Below are 14,030 nucleotides of genomic sequence, written 5' to 3' on the forward strand. Positions count from 1 at the left end.
CTTAGACAGGTTGCGACGGGGGTGGGGTTGACGCGTTGGCCATGACCCAGCGCTTACGGCGATCCAGGGTCGGGCAATCCAACAGCCACCACGACGAGGTGGGACCACGACGAGGTGGGTTGAGCCGGAGGGCAGCCGTTGGGGTTGGCATACCCTCTGAAGCCCGGCGCCAGGCAAATGTGGTGGTTCTGTTGGCAGACGCCTTTCTTGGCCTCCCTTCCTGCCTCCGACGCTGTCGGGCGCACCGCTGTTTTGCTGAAGGTGTCAGTGGGCCTCAAGTTTGCTGCCCGAGCCTCAGGCCATTCATGAACGCCACGGCCGGGCGACCGCAAAGGTTTCCACGTTAGGTTGGAAATTTTGATCCGTTGCTTTTCGGATGCCATTGGCGAGAAATGATCTCATCTCCGCAGGGATGTTTTTTTAATCCTCGTTAAGTTTTATCTCCGTGGCTTTGACCGGTGCTTAATTTCAGCGGGAACACTTCAGAACGCTGTCCCGGGAAAGTATTTAACTAATTAGACCAGTATTTTGTTTTTATTTTACTCGGGAAGGCCCACTGAGCTATTCAGCTCTTTTTCAGAAACGACCTGGCCACAAATGATAGCTCAGAGAAGTGGCTTATCGCGTGAAAATGTACAGCAGCCAAATACTCTTAAACACACATCGATTCTAAATGTGGAGAAAAAACTCCGGAGGACCCGGAGAAAAATCCACGCGACCACGGGGAGAGAAACACGCAAACTCCAAATATACAGCAGCAGCAGGCGTCAGATTTGGGATCGAACCCACGATCTCCTGCGTACCATGCGAGGCAGTTGCCATCTCGCCACCGCGGCGCGCGTTCTTTGGCAACCAGCCACAATCCGCCGAGCCAATGATATAGGATTGGTATCGATATGCGTACGTTGTGTTCCAGTGGTAGTAGTGCTTCACGCCGATAATCCCTAATCCTTGCCAGTCGAGCAGCAGCTTTTCGGTAGATGTCGAGTGAAAGATGAGTCCGTAGCCTGTGACCCTCCTGTGTGTGCCAGATGCAAGGTCTGTTCTTCGCTGCCTTTGTCCTCCCCGCCGCACGTGTCCACTCCTTTCCATCGAGAACATTTCCAACGCAGCAAAGAGCCCAAAATAAGTCGGGCCGTGGATGTTTGTATTTTTCCAGACAAGAGTAGCCCTCGTTATGCAATGAGGCGCACGTGATCAAAATACATTACCTCCAGGTCTACAAATACAGCGGGTGGAGCGTGTTTGGGGGTCAATCATTTGGGTGGGGAGTTCCTCAATCCGCCGCCTGGACCACCAGGCTTCCACGCAGCGATGGCAGACACGGCGCCCACCGACAGCAGCAGCAGCTCAGAGGTCGTGGAGAGCGGTGCTCCGGCCGCCCCGTTCCTGGCCGGGTCTCCTTCGCCGGGGTTCCCCGTGCTCGTGGAAGGGGTCCCCATCAACGGACCCCTGTTGGACGCGCGCGCCGGCGAGAAGTTCCTCCTGGATGTGTTCCCCATCATCTTCCAGGAAGCCGTGGTGAAGGGCACAGACGTCAATGAGAAGGTACTGCCCCCCCTCCCCCCACGTGCCCTCCCCCCACTCCCCTGCTAGACGCGCCGATTCCGTCGCTCCATCTCCGCTGTGAGCGTCCTCAAATAGCGCGTCCACTCCTTTGGCTGTCACTCCGTTGTTAATCTCGACCAGCGGATGCATGTGTGTGCGTGTGTGTGTGTCTGTGTGTGCGTGCGTGTGTGTCTGTGTGTGCGTTTGTGTGGGGAGCGGTAGTATAGCGATTAGCGCGCTGCACTGCAATCCTGGCGACCAAAGTTCAATTCCCGCTCACGGCCACCAACACCAGTGACGATTATCTGAACCGGTCCTGGGCCTCCCATAGGTCGACTCAGCCTCAAATGAGTACCTGGTGCGGTGCATAAAAACATCGCCACTGGGGAGACAAAGGCGGCCGGGCGTGGTGCTTGCCACCCACCCCCTCGTGTTCCGTTCTGGCCTTCATAGGTGCTCGCTAACAGCACTTGCCCCAGCAGTCTGTTAAGGCTATACGGGGGATCTTTACCCATTGTAATTTATATGCATTCATTAATCCCGCCCCCTCTGGCCTTCGCAACTGAAGGGCTGGCAAGTGACGTCATCACACATATCCCTCTACTTAAGGAACGAGACAGGAGGATTTCTCCACAAATTCTGGCTGCCGCCTGATGATGCTGGTTGTAATTACTGGCGAAATGCCGTACTCCGATTGTACGTGTTGTGGATTTACTGTCCAACACACAACCGGTTAGTGCTGCACTCGTAACGAATTGGCACGCTCTGTTTACGTGACAAACCTTACCAATTGGCTGTGTCGGGTGGTGGCCGGTTTAACGACACATTTATATTTACGCGATCTAACCCAAAAAAAACCTCCTATGGATGATATTGGTCGCGAAAGCCGACTACGTGTTAAACGGGGGATCTTTGTCTTCGTTGGATAGTGTCGTACACGACGAGTATGTGTTCGCGTTTCCAGGAGCGTCCTGCCAAGTGTTTGCACTCGGGGGGCGATGCTGCGCTGTGTTGAGTAATCCCGATCGAGTAACGTACAGGACTACAGGCGCATTCCAAGCATCACGATGTTTGTCCCAATGCCAGTTACTTTGTGGGTCGTGTTGAGTGTGTGTATGTGGGGAGCGGTGGTGGAGCGGTTAGCGCTACGCTGCGCTACGAACCCGGCGATCCGGGTTCAATTCCCGCTCACGGCTTAAACTAGTGACGATTATCTGAATCAGTCCTGGGCATCCCCTAAGTCGACTCAGCCTCAAATGAGTACCTGGCGCGGTGCGTAAAAACATCGCCACTGGGGAGACAAAGGCGGTCGGGCGTGGTGCTGGCCACTCACCCCCTTGTGTGCCGTGACGGCCTGCATAGGTGCTCGCTAACAGCACTTGCCCCAACAGTCTTTTAAGACGACACGGGGGATCTTTGTATTTGGGGTGTGGCAGCGAAAATGTAGCGGGTTGCTCCACGAACCCGGCGACCCGAGTTCGATTTCGGCTCACGACCACCACCAGTGACGATTACCTGAACCGGTCCTGGGCCTCCCCCCTAGGTCGACTCAGCCTCAATCGAGTACCTGGTGCGTTTTATAAACATCGCCACTGGGGAGACAAAGGCGGCCGGGCGTGGTGCTGGCCACCCACCCCCTCGTGTGCCGTGCTCGCTAAAAAGCACTTGCCCGAACAGCCTGTCCCAGGCTACACGGGGGACCTTTGTCTTTGTGTGCTCGCGTGCGCGTGCGTGCGCGTGCCCAGGTGTGTGAGTGGCGACCCCCCGCGGAGCTGCGCGCGCTGCTCGACGTGGAGTTGGGGGAGCGTGGGGAGCCCCACCAGCAGCTGCTGCAGCGCTGCCGGGACGTCATCGCGTACAGCGTCAAGACAGGTCCGAGACGACAACAACAACAACAACAACACTGATAACAACACTGACAATAACAACAACACTGACAGCAATAAAACTGATAACAACAACACTCACAACACTGACAACAACACTCACAAGAACACTGACAACAACAACACTGACAACATCAACAACATTGTTAACAACAATACTGACGACACTGCTAACAACAACACTGACAACAACAACACCGACAACAACACCGACAACGCGACCAAAATGATAACATCAGCGCAAAACTACAAACAGCACAACAATAACACAACGCCACCAACAACACAACCACAACAATAACACGGCTCGCTATCTGTGCCATCTCCAATCAACACTTTCCCCCACCACTAATACAACAACAACCGCCATTCGCCACTAAGTGGCGGTGACGTCACCACGACGCTTGTGCCAGGCTATGTGCACGTTAAGGCCACGTGAAGTGTCGAACGCCCGCTGGCAGGTCACAGGGCAGACCCAGGTGCCACGGGTTGACTGACAGAGATGACTGCCCCCTACTGTGCCAACTTGCTGTTCTTTAGCCACCCGGCGCTCCGCTCATAGTTGTGAGCGTCGCTCCTCCCCCCTCCGTTGGTGTTGGAGGGTGACTGCCTCAAACTGCCCAGTAGCATCCTTCACAAGCCTCCTCCACAGAGGCCGATCTTGACACCGCTGGTACCAGTCATCGGCAAGTCCACTCAGCTCCACGTCCTGTACCACATCACTCCATCTCTTCTCTAGCCCGTGCTGCGCCCGTTTAGCCCCCTCGATCCGGCCGAACAAAAGCTGCTTGGGCATGCGGTGGCTGGGCATGCGGGCTACATGACCCAGCCAACGCAGCCTTGCCTGCCGGAGGAGCTCACCAATGGGACTTTGCCCAGATCTTTCAAGGATTTGTGAGCTCCTCACACATTCCAGCCTGGTTAAACCCAGGAAGGATCGTAGGCAGGCCAGCCTAAATGTTTCTAACCGGCGAAGATGCTCCATTAGGGGGTCCACGTTTCGCAAGCGTAGAGAAGGGAGGGAATGCCTGTGGCCGAGAAGACCTGAAGCTTCGTGCGGAGCGACAGACCAGGCAGCTTCCACACAGCATTACGCAACCGATGAAAAGATATTGCCGCTCGACTGATTCGGAGTGAGACCTCCGCTGCCAAACCACCACTAATACCACCACTAACACCACCATGGCATCACGCCATCGACGTCCGGTGTGGCCTGTGTTCACGTCATCACGTCGCACGCGGCGTTCTTTACCACGTGCTCACTCACAACACAGTTTAGAGAGCCAGACTCCGCTGATAAGACCAAAATGTTGAAACCGGTCCAGAGTTTGTTTGGCAATATGCTGCTGCTGGGTAATATTGGCGTTTGAAGGCACGTGCTCTGATGGACCTAAGCACATGCCGCTTTAATGTGGAGGAGTGAGCGAACTTAGGTCTCTTCAGTAATTCGGTGGCGGGCAGTCTGGTGTCGGAAGCGGAGGAACCGGGCGTTCTCCTCCATCTCTTCGTCAGCACGTGACTCCCGTGAAACACGTGACTCGTGCGTGGCCACCCCCACTCGGAATCCCCCTCCTCGCCCACTGCCCGCTGGGAAAACAGACGCTGTGCATCTCATTTCTGCTCGCTCCCTCTCTTCCCTCATCTCTCGTCGTCATCATCAGCCTCTGATCATCCCCGACATCTTGGCCCCGTCATTCCTTCTCCTCGTCTTCCCGTTCCGCGCTCCTCCTTTGTTTTCCTGCTGCTCAGCTGAGCGCGGCGCCTTCCTCTTTGTCCGTCTTGGGCCCTTCCGTCCTGGCATCACTTCTCTTTGTGCGCTCATTACATCCTTGATTCCACTCACCCTCCCCGTGCTGGTGTCACGCATACAAAGTTGTACAACAACTAAAGCGTCCACGAGCTTTATTTCAATCCCGTTATATTATAACGATTCATTCGTTTTCATGAGCCACGGTATTTGATTGCCCTTGGGTGTGTAGGTGGATGAAATTAGACGCGTGGATTTATGTATCCGAGACAGGAAAAGCATCCATGAGACCGGAGCCTCCCTTTCTGCATGAGAAATTGTTTGGCAAAATTCCATTCTAGCGTGCAGTGGCATGGCATGGTTGGCATGTGCCTGGTCCACGAAATCAACTGGGCCCCCCTGTACAATCTCCTCTCTCCTATTGGCCTGGTGTCTGTGCCCCCTCGGCTCGTGGGAGAGCTGTTGCACCGCCTGCACACTCGTTAGCCACGCAACCGCCAATGGGAGTTTTTTGCGTAAAAAAAAAATCCCTCAATTCTCCGGAGCCAGGTAAGGGGTCTGTTGGCAGTGCAGCTTTAGCACAAACAGCAACCACAACACTTTCGTCGCCAACACTGCCCACAAAAGGAAACACGTAGAGAAATATATATGTATATTAAGTGTACAGAAGAACAGTCTGGAGACTCAGCGAGGCTGTCGTGAAGACATCGATTACTGAATTATCGTCGTCGTCACCTGCGTGAGAATCACGCGCACACTCACCACCCCGTCCGCGGAGCGCAGTGGCCGAGAGCTTTGGAGCTTGAGGCCTCGGCGAGTTTCCCTCTGGGCTCACCGTCGAGTCCGAGCACACGGGAGCCTGGCTAGTTGGAGCTGTCACTGGGGCGCTCAGCGTCAATAACACATCGCAGCGCCCGCCAGCAGCCGGGAACGGGTGGCAGCCCTGCACCAAGCCGGCGCCGTGCCTCGTTGCGCTTGACACGGAGCCTGGCACTGCCATGCCCGTGACCAAATGAGGCGACGCGTGACCTTTGGAGCCTCGTGTCCTTGGCGCTCGGAGTCCCGAGTCGAATTTTATAGGAGTCGTGTTGTGCAACGCGATTCTCGAGATGGTGGGTAGGGTCCTCCACGAGGCAGGATGATGGAGATGAAGGTGGGGGAGGGGGGTGATGGAGGTGGAGGGGTTGATGATGATGATGGTGGGGTGATGGAGGGGGTTGACGGGAATGATGCTAGTGATGGAGATGGAGGGGTTGATGGGAATGATGGTGATGATGGTGGGGTGATGGAGGGGGTTGTTGGAAATGATGGAGATGATGGGCGGGGTGATGGAGGTGGAGGTGGTTCATGGAATGATGGAAATGATGGGGGTGATGTAGGTGGAGGAGGTTGATGGGAATGATGGTGATGATGTGAGGTGCAGCGGGTTGATGGAGATGATGGCGGTGATGGGTTCATCGAGAGTGGGGATGAGAAAGCCCACGTGGGGACGATGACAAGTCTGTGCTCGCACCGATATCTCTGTAGACACAATCATAATGATTACCATGCACACACCTTTGTTAATCCACTGCCGGACGAAGGAAGGGGAGGGGGGTTGACCAGCAGGCTGGTGAACCTGGGCGGGAGTTTGTAACGCAGTGCACTAACACACAGACACGCAACGTCAACGATGAGCAGAAGTGATTGACACACACCTCACACGTGGACGCGTACGCGCGTCTGCGTCTCTTCTGGCCACCTCTCCCGGCAGAGACAACATGGGTCTCTCCACGTCTCTATATCGGAACTCACGCTGTCTCGAGGTGCCAGGGATGCCACTCTCTGCAGATCACCTTTAGACTCACACACATGTCAGCACACCGTACAGTACGTACGTATGCGAAGTGTAGACACAGAGGCCACACACTGCCCGTGTACCCGCCGTGGACACACGCGCAGCCCTTTTGACAGTCCTGGACGAGGGCCTGCAAACGCCGTGCTGGTTAGGAGGGTTATTTGGCTATACATCACGTGCGCTGAAGGCCAGGGTGATTGGGGGGGGGGGGGTGAAGGGGTGGGAGTTTGGGGGGCTTTGGGGGGGGGGGGCTGGTCCCTGGGGTGCTTTCGTTTTTTTATTTTTGTCCGATTGCCGCTTCAGTCACGTAGACGGCGGCGGTGGAACACGGAGTGAATGTTCGCGTCAGTGGAGCGTGAACTCATCGAGCCCCCCACCCCCTCCCCGCCTCGCCCCCCCCCCCCTTGTGCATTGGCTTAATTAACGAAGAACAAACTCCCCATTCTTAGTTCATAATCACTTCGCTGACTCACAATGGCATCGCTTTACGCTTCGCGCAACGTCATGGTTTAAACCAAAAAATTCACACAAAGCGGTCGGGGGTGGGGGCCGGGGGGGGGGGGTGTCGAGTCTTTTGTTGTTGTTGTTTTGTTTGTCGCGTTGTGTTTTCGTATTACACAGAAGGGTGCTGTTAGAAAGTTTAAAAAAAATTGTCAAGTAAATTATCAAATTAATGAGAAGCTGAACTGCCGCTGAATGGCGATGAAGCCGCCGGTCGCTCGCGGGCCTCGATCTCCCGTCCCAGCAGCCGGTGTCAACATTAGCATTCACTGGACGCAGTTCTGATGAATAACAAAACACTTGGTGGATGGGAATAATGGTGATGATGGAGGGGGGGGGGGGTGATGGAGGTGAAAGGGGTTCATGGGAATGATGGAGGGGGGTGGGGGTGGAGGGGGTTGATGGGAATGATGGGGATGATGGGGGGTGATTGAGGTGGAGGGGGTTGTATTGTATTATTATCATCATTATTATATACCGTATTGGGGTCTTGACGAATCGGGCGACCAAGAGGAAGACCTAAGGCCAGATTGTGGGAGACTTGTCAGAGCAGATCAGTCATCAGTATGACCCAACTGACCTTGAGTGACCTTACTAACCCACTTGTCCGACATAACCGAGAGCCCCCCGCCTTTGTCTCCCTCTCTCTCTCGCAGTTCACCCACGCTTCTACAACCAGCTGTTCGCCGGCCTGGACTACCACGCCCTGGCTGCTCGCTGGATTACCGAGGCCCTCAACGCCAGCGTGTGAGTCCGGCGTCGTGCCGTGCGCCGCGGTGGGGTGCTGCGGTTAGCGGCACCGCGCTGCAAACTCGTCGACCCGAGGAGTTTGATTCCCGACCACGGCTGACATCAGCGGCGAGCGATATTTGAACCACGTCAGGGCCACCCCGACTCGAATCCGCCCTAATTGCGCGCGAGCATCAGCACTGGGAAGGCGAAGGCAGCCCGGCGTGGTGCCGAGTATAACACATTCCTGCGGAGGGAGCTGGTAGGAACGTTGAGTTGCTCGGTCAATGGCCAGGGTCAACGGCGGCGTGGTGTATTCCGCAAATATGCCCGACTGTGAGGGCGGGCACAAGCCGGCGTAAGTAGGTTAAACGTTGAGTTTTATAAGGGCACCACGGGGTGACCAGCCCCTCCACACCCAGCCCCACCCCTCCCACCCCCCACCCAGCCCCACCTTCCCCACCAGCCTCTCCCCACCCTCCCCACCCAGCCCCTCCCCACCCAGCCCCTCCCCACCCTCCCCTCCCCACCCAGCCCCACCCTCCCCACCCAGCCCCACCCCATTTTCCCCTCCCCACCCAGCCCCTCCCTTTCCACCCAGCCCCTCCCTGCACGACGGACGAACACAATAATCCCCTGTGGGCTGGTGTAACCAGGACGTTCCTACCAGTATAAACCTATTTTTAACTATTTTTATTTTGCCAAGTACGACCCACTGAGCTATGAATCTTTTTTTCAGAAGTGACCTGGCTTTTGCAAATGAAAACTCAACGAAATGGCATATCACGTGGAAATTTATAGCAGCCAAATGCTCATAAACGCACGTTTCTAAATGTGGAGGGGAACACCGGAGGGAGGACCCGGAGAAGATTCCACGCAACCGCGTGGAGAACATGCACACTCCAACCATAGAGCAGGCGTCAGTGTCGGGGTCAAGCCCCCAACCTCCTGTACAGAAGGCGAGCTAGTCAACATCTCGATACCACGTGTGAACGATGCTGGCCTAAACGGCACTTGCCCCCCTCTCTCCCGCAAAGGTCTGTAAGGCTACACGGGGGATCTTTGTCTGTTGTGCGGCGAGCAGCTACACGTACGAGGTGGCCCCCGTGGGGGTGCTGCTGGAGGAGGAGGTGCTCAGGACGTTGCGGAAGATGGTGGGGTGGACCTCGGGAGACGGAATCTTCTGCCCGGGTAAGACGCGGCCTCCACTCTCTCCAACACCGACACCGCAGGGCACGTGTAGGTATTTACGTTTACAAAAACAGATATGTGTGTCTCTCTATGTTTGATTACTTATCCATGACACCCTCAGTCGAGTCGAAGTACAGAATAAAGAACGCCAGTACGGTGGTCATTCGTCGTATATTTACTGTATGTGTAAAAATCATTGGCGGAGTTTGAGGGGGGTCATGGGGGGCAAGGCCCCCTCCCAAACTGGACACCTTTATTAATTTATCTTCAGTAGTTTACAATTAAGATTTTTTAAAATCGTATTTATAAGCACCCGCGATTCGTAATGTGAGGGACAAAGCGGACCCCTGCCCCACCCCCCCTCAAATATAGAAGTGAAACTCCGCCTATGGTTAGAAGTGCCCCAAAACTTACGATGGGCGTCAGTAAAGTTCCACGGCTGCGGCCGCACGCACGCCACAGCCACCGGGTCACAAGACGCACCGCCAACGTTTGCTTTGATGCCGGTGCAAGCGATCAAAATAAGAAACGCGTGCTTCGTATAATTCCGGCGAATGCGGTCGTCGGCTGACACTTCAGCGGATTCGGGTCTTCTTCTTCAGTCGAGAGGAGCCGAGGAGTGGGGAGGAATGGGCTGAAGCTGCGCCAGACATCTTTGTGAGAGTGGATTATAATCATTGTCGGGCGGCTCCTCGGAGTTTGCGCGTCGAGTAATTCAGCAAGTCATGGAAAGATCACTTTCTTATCGCCAAACGGAGTTAATCTTCAGACTCTAGAATTGGGGGAAAAGATCAGGCCAGCTCAGACTCACTCCCTATCGTCATCATCATCGACAACAACAACAACATCTCGCTAGGAGGTGGTGGTGGTGGTGCACGTGGCCTGTAATCCAGCACTGTGGAGGAGAGGGGGTTGGTGGATCATGCACAGATGCTGAGAAACTCCCTTCATTTCCTTTGGGCGTCGAAGAAGCGTACCCCGTCTCGCCAGAAGAAGGCGGTACAGCAGAAGTGCACTTCCACCTGCTCCGTCCCCCTGGGATAGAGCGTTGCCCCCTCGCACGCGTGGATTTTCTCCGGGCGCTCCGAATCCCTCCCACGTGTTAAACACTCATTAATGTGCCAATAGCATCTCGACACATAGAGGACGGCAGACCTCTAGTGCGTATTTAGTGCCAGATCACCGCGTAGGCTGCTGCTGCTGCTATTTCCGCTCGTCTGTGGTTTCTCCTCGCGTCTCCGAGTCGTTCTCTCTCTCTCTCTCTAAGAGGGCGAGCGATGGCCGCGCGGCACCGCGTAGCAAGTTGAAATCACCGTTATTACTTCCACCACCGCCATCGCCCTTGTCGCCGTCGTCATCGTCATCGTCGCCTGTGCTTGCGCAGGAGGCTCCGTGTCGAACATGTGCGCGATGAACGTGGCCCGCTTCCGGCTGTGTCCGCGCGTGAAGACGGCGGGGCTGAGCGCACTCCCTCGCCTCGTGCTCTTCACCTCGGGCGAGGTGAGGGTGCCCAGCCCGGCCCGGACCACACCCCCCCCCCCCACCCCACCCCTCCCCCGGTCACAAAGGGGACCCAGCCCCATCTCCCAGCATCCCTGGGATGACACGCAGACCCCACTACTTGACTTGGGTGGTGGCGGTGGTGGCGGTGGTGGTGGTGGTGGTGGTGGTGCACACCCACAGTGGTCCAGCTCTCTCAAGGTGAGAGGGTTGATGGATCGTGCAAGGGGGAGTGTGGCGCTCGTTTTTGGGTCACGCCGCGTGTCGTTCGGAACGACGTCCGACGTTTCCCCCCACGTGCCGGGAGCTCGTTCAGGAACTCGACTCTAGGCGTTTCTGGCAAAAACATGCAAACGCGTGCACGATGTAGACCGGCCAAAGCAGCTGGGCTGCGTGGTGTGTGGAACTGTGAGTGTGAGACGCTTTGTTCGTGTGCTGGGTTTTGTTTCTGTGTACTCCAGATTCCTCCCACATGAGGCCAAACAAAAAAACCTAAAAAATTAATTGAACAAATTTCCCAATGTGCTGAATACCGCGTCGTGAGACTCGGTGAGGGTTTTATCCATAAATAAATAAATAAATGACACCGCACGTGTTGATGATTGTCCTCGACAATTTTGTTTCGTCATCGCTACCATTAAAGGTAAGATTTGCGAGTAATATAAATTCATATATTTATGATTTACAGTCCTTAATCCACTCGGGGATGGAGGCCTCCCCCCTCCGTGTCAGTCAGGGGGGTGATTTGGCCATACTTCACCACGCGGGTCAGTGCGGACCGGTGATGGTAGAGGCTCACGGCGACAGGTTCAGATGTCACCCGCCACGATCGAACTCGGGTCACTGGGTTCAGAGCGCAGTGCAAAAACAGCCGCCGCGCCACCGTACCACTCATAATAGCCGTGGTCCTCACGCGTGATTAAAACCCCCTTGCTCCTGGCATAACGATCGATCCTGATCGAGTGACCTCTACACGCCTCGGGGGAGTCCGATACGTGTGGACGCCTGCGTGCGAGTGTCTGCGTGCGTGTGTCTGTGGGGAGCGGTAGTGCAGCGGTTAGCGGTTAGCACGCTGTGCTACCAAGCCGGTGACCCGGGTTTGATTCCCGCTCACGGCCACCACCAGTGACGATTTATTTGAACCGGTCCTGGACCTCCACTCAGTCAACTCAGCCTCAAATGAGTGCCTGGTGCGGTGTGTAAACATCGCTACTAGGGAGACAAAGGCGGTCGGGCGTGGTGCTGGCCACCCACCCCCTCGTGTGCCGTGCCGGCATTCATAGGTGCTCGCTAACAGCGCTTGCCCCTACAGTCTGTTAAGGTTATACGGGGCATCTTTGTCTTTGTGAAGTGGGGAGCGGTAGTGTAGCGGTGAGCGCGCTGCACTACGAGCCCGGCGACCCGGGTTCAATACCCACTCACAGTTAACAGCAGTGACGATTATCTGAACTGGTCCTGAGCCTCCCCTAGGTCAACTCAGCCTCAAATAAGGACCTGATGCGGTGTGTAAACATCGCCATTGGGGAGACGAAGGCTGTCGGGCGTGGTTCTGGGCCACCCACCCCCTCGTGTGCCGTGCCGGCCTTCATAGGTGCTACTCGCTAACAGCACTTGCCCCAACAGCCAGGCGTCATCTTTACTCTCTGTACCTCCAGGCTCACTACTCCATCCAGAAAGCGGCCGCCTTCCTTGGCATCGGCACCGACAACGTGAGGTCGGTGGCGGTGGACGACCGGTGAGCAAGGTTCCCTTCTCAAATATAAACACCCGGGTTAACCCCCCCAGGGGTTGAGCACCTCTCGTTACTTGCGCGGGTGTCAAGCGGGGAAAGTGTTGGGGGGCAGGCCTGCCACGTGATGTGGCACAAATCTCGTAGTATCAGTCTCTTGATATGGCCCACAATAGCCAATCGTGAGAGTGTATTCTCCAGTGAGTGGGTTATGGTATATTTCACATCTACACTAAACTATAAACATTTGTTTTATTTCATCAGGTGAGGTCCACTGACCTATATAGCTCTTTTTCAGAATGTATGTATGTTGAACGTCTTTCCAATCTTACGTAGCCAACCGTGCTAATCGGAAGCGACCTGGCCACAAATGATAGCTCAACGAAGTGGCTTATCATGTGGACATTTCTTGCAGCCAAATACTCTAAACGTGGAGGGGAAAACTAAATGTGGAGGGGAAAACCGGAAGACCCGGAAAAATATCCACACGGCCACAGGGAGAACAAACAAACTCCAAATATGCAGTCATCAGGGTCACGATCGAACCTACGACCTTCTGTATACCGGGCGAAACAGTTAACATCTCGCTACCCTGACGCCCCATATTCGATAGCTGTAAGCATCGCTCAAGCTTTTCCAAGCACAGCGGCTCAAGTGATCTCTGTTTGACACCGCGCGTCCCTTTCCTTCCCAGCGGAAAGATGATCCCATCCGAGCTGGAGAGGAGAATCGACGAGGCGAAGGCTGAGGTGGGAGACCCCTTCAGACGACGTCGAACTTTCACAACAAGTCGGAGCTGACCGGGTGCTTTGGCTGGCTCATAATGGTCGCGTCGGAGCATCCTGGCTTCGAAACTGTTGCTGCCGATTAAACCGTGCAGAGAGTCCTTGGCTTCATTTCATTTGGCCGATTGCAGCGCTGAGAATTAACACACACAAAGAATCCGTCTGATTGACAGGCGAATAATAACTCTTTTCAGGCCACACAAAGCATGTGCCCCGAATGAATGAAGAGGCCGACTGAATCGACTTCAGAAGTAGTTCTATGACGTTTTCTTATGGAGCCATTCTCTGGCACAAAGTGGTGCTCTGTCCAATGTAAGAATTTTAAATGGGAATTTCATCATCTACTGATAATCGATCGATCATCTTCCGATCATCTACCGATCATCTACTGAATATCAAAAATTCGCACAATTAGAATATAATTGTGGAAAAAAAGTAAAAAAAAAACATTTCTTACTTGCTTCCCCGACAACCTTCCAGTACAAATAATGTAATAACAGCTCTGATTTTACTTTTCAGAGAGAGAAACAGGAGATTAAACTAAAGCAAACGCTCACGAACATTACAAATAGCCCAG

General features: G+C 54.8%; 1 protein-coding gene and 1 pseudogene across 2 annotated transcripts; both read left to right on the plus strand.

Annotated features, from left to right (window-relative positions):
* Nucleotides 1-1,314: 1,314 nt before the first annotated feature.
* On the plus strand, nt 1,315-10,100 carry LOC144721125 (acidic amino acid decarboxylase GADL1-like). Its single transcript, XM_078598521.1, has 5 exons — nt 1,315-1,548; nt 3,294-3,420; nt 8,176-8,266; nt 9,333-9,439; nt 10,042-10,100. Exons 1-5 carry the CDS (start codon nt 1,315-1,317, stop codon nt 10,098-10,100), a joined length of 618 nt encoding a protein of 205 aa, XP_078454647.1.
* A 731-nt stretch (nt 10,101-10,831) lies between these two features.
* On the plus strand, nt 10,832-13,468 carry LOC144721126 (acidic amino acid decarboxylase GADL1 pseudogene; annotated as a pseudogene). Its single transcript, XR_013585842.1, has 3 exons — nt 10,832-10,939; nt 12,595-12,674; nt 13,363-13,468. The product of XR_013585842.1 is annotated as an acidic amino acid decarboxylase GADL1 pseudogene (transcript).
* Nucleotides 13,469-14,030: the final 562 nt, after the last annotated feature.

This window comes from Lampetra planeri, chromosome 10 (assembly GCF_965212315.1).
Source record: "Lampetra planeri chromosome 10, kcLamPlan1.2.h2, whole genome shotgun sequence".
NCBI classification, from domain to species: Eukaryota; Metazoa; Chordata; class Hyperoartia; order Petromyzontiformes; family Petromyzontidae; genus Lampetra; species Lampetra planeri.

Excerpts from the sequence above, each read along its gene's own strand:
- LOC144721125 (XM_078598521.1), top strand. The coding sequence starts at position 1,315 with ATGGCAGACACGGCGCCCACCGACAGCAGCAGCAGCTCAGAGGTCGTG. Across the intron at positions 3,421-8,175 it reads CGCGTACAGCGTCAAGACAG|TTCACCCACGCTTCTACAAC; the intron begins GTCCGAGACGAC and ends TCTCTCTCGCAG. Across the intron at positions 9,440-10,041 it reads AGACGGAATCTTCTGCCCGG|TCGAGAGGAGCCGAGGAGTG; the intron begins GTAAGACGCGGC and ends CTTCTTCTTCAG.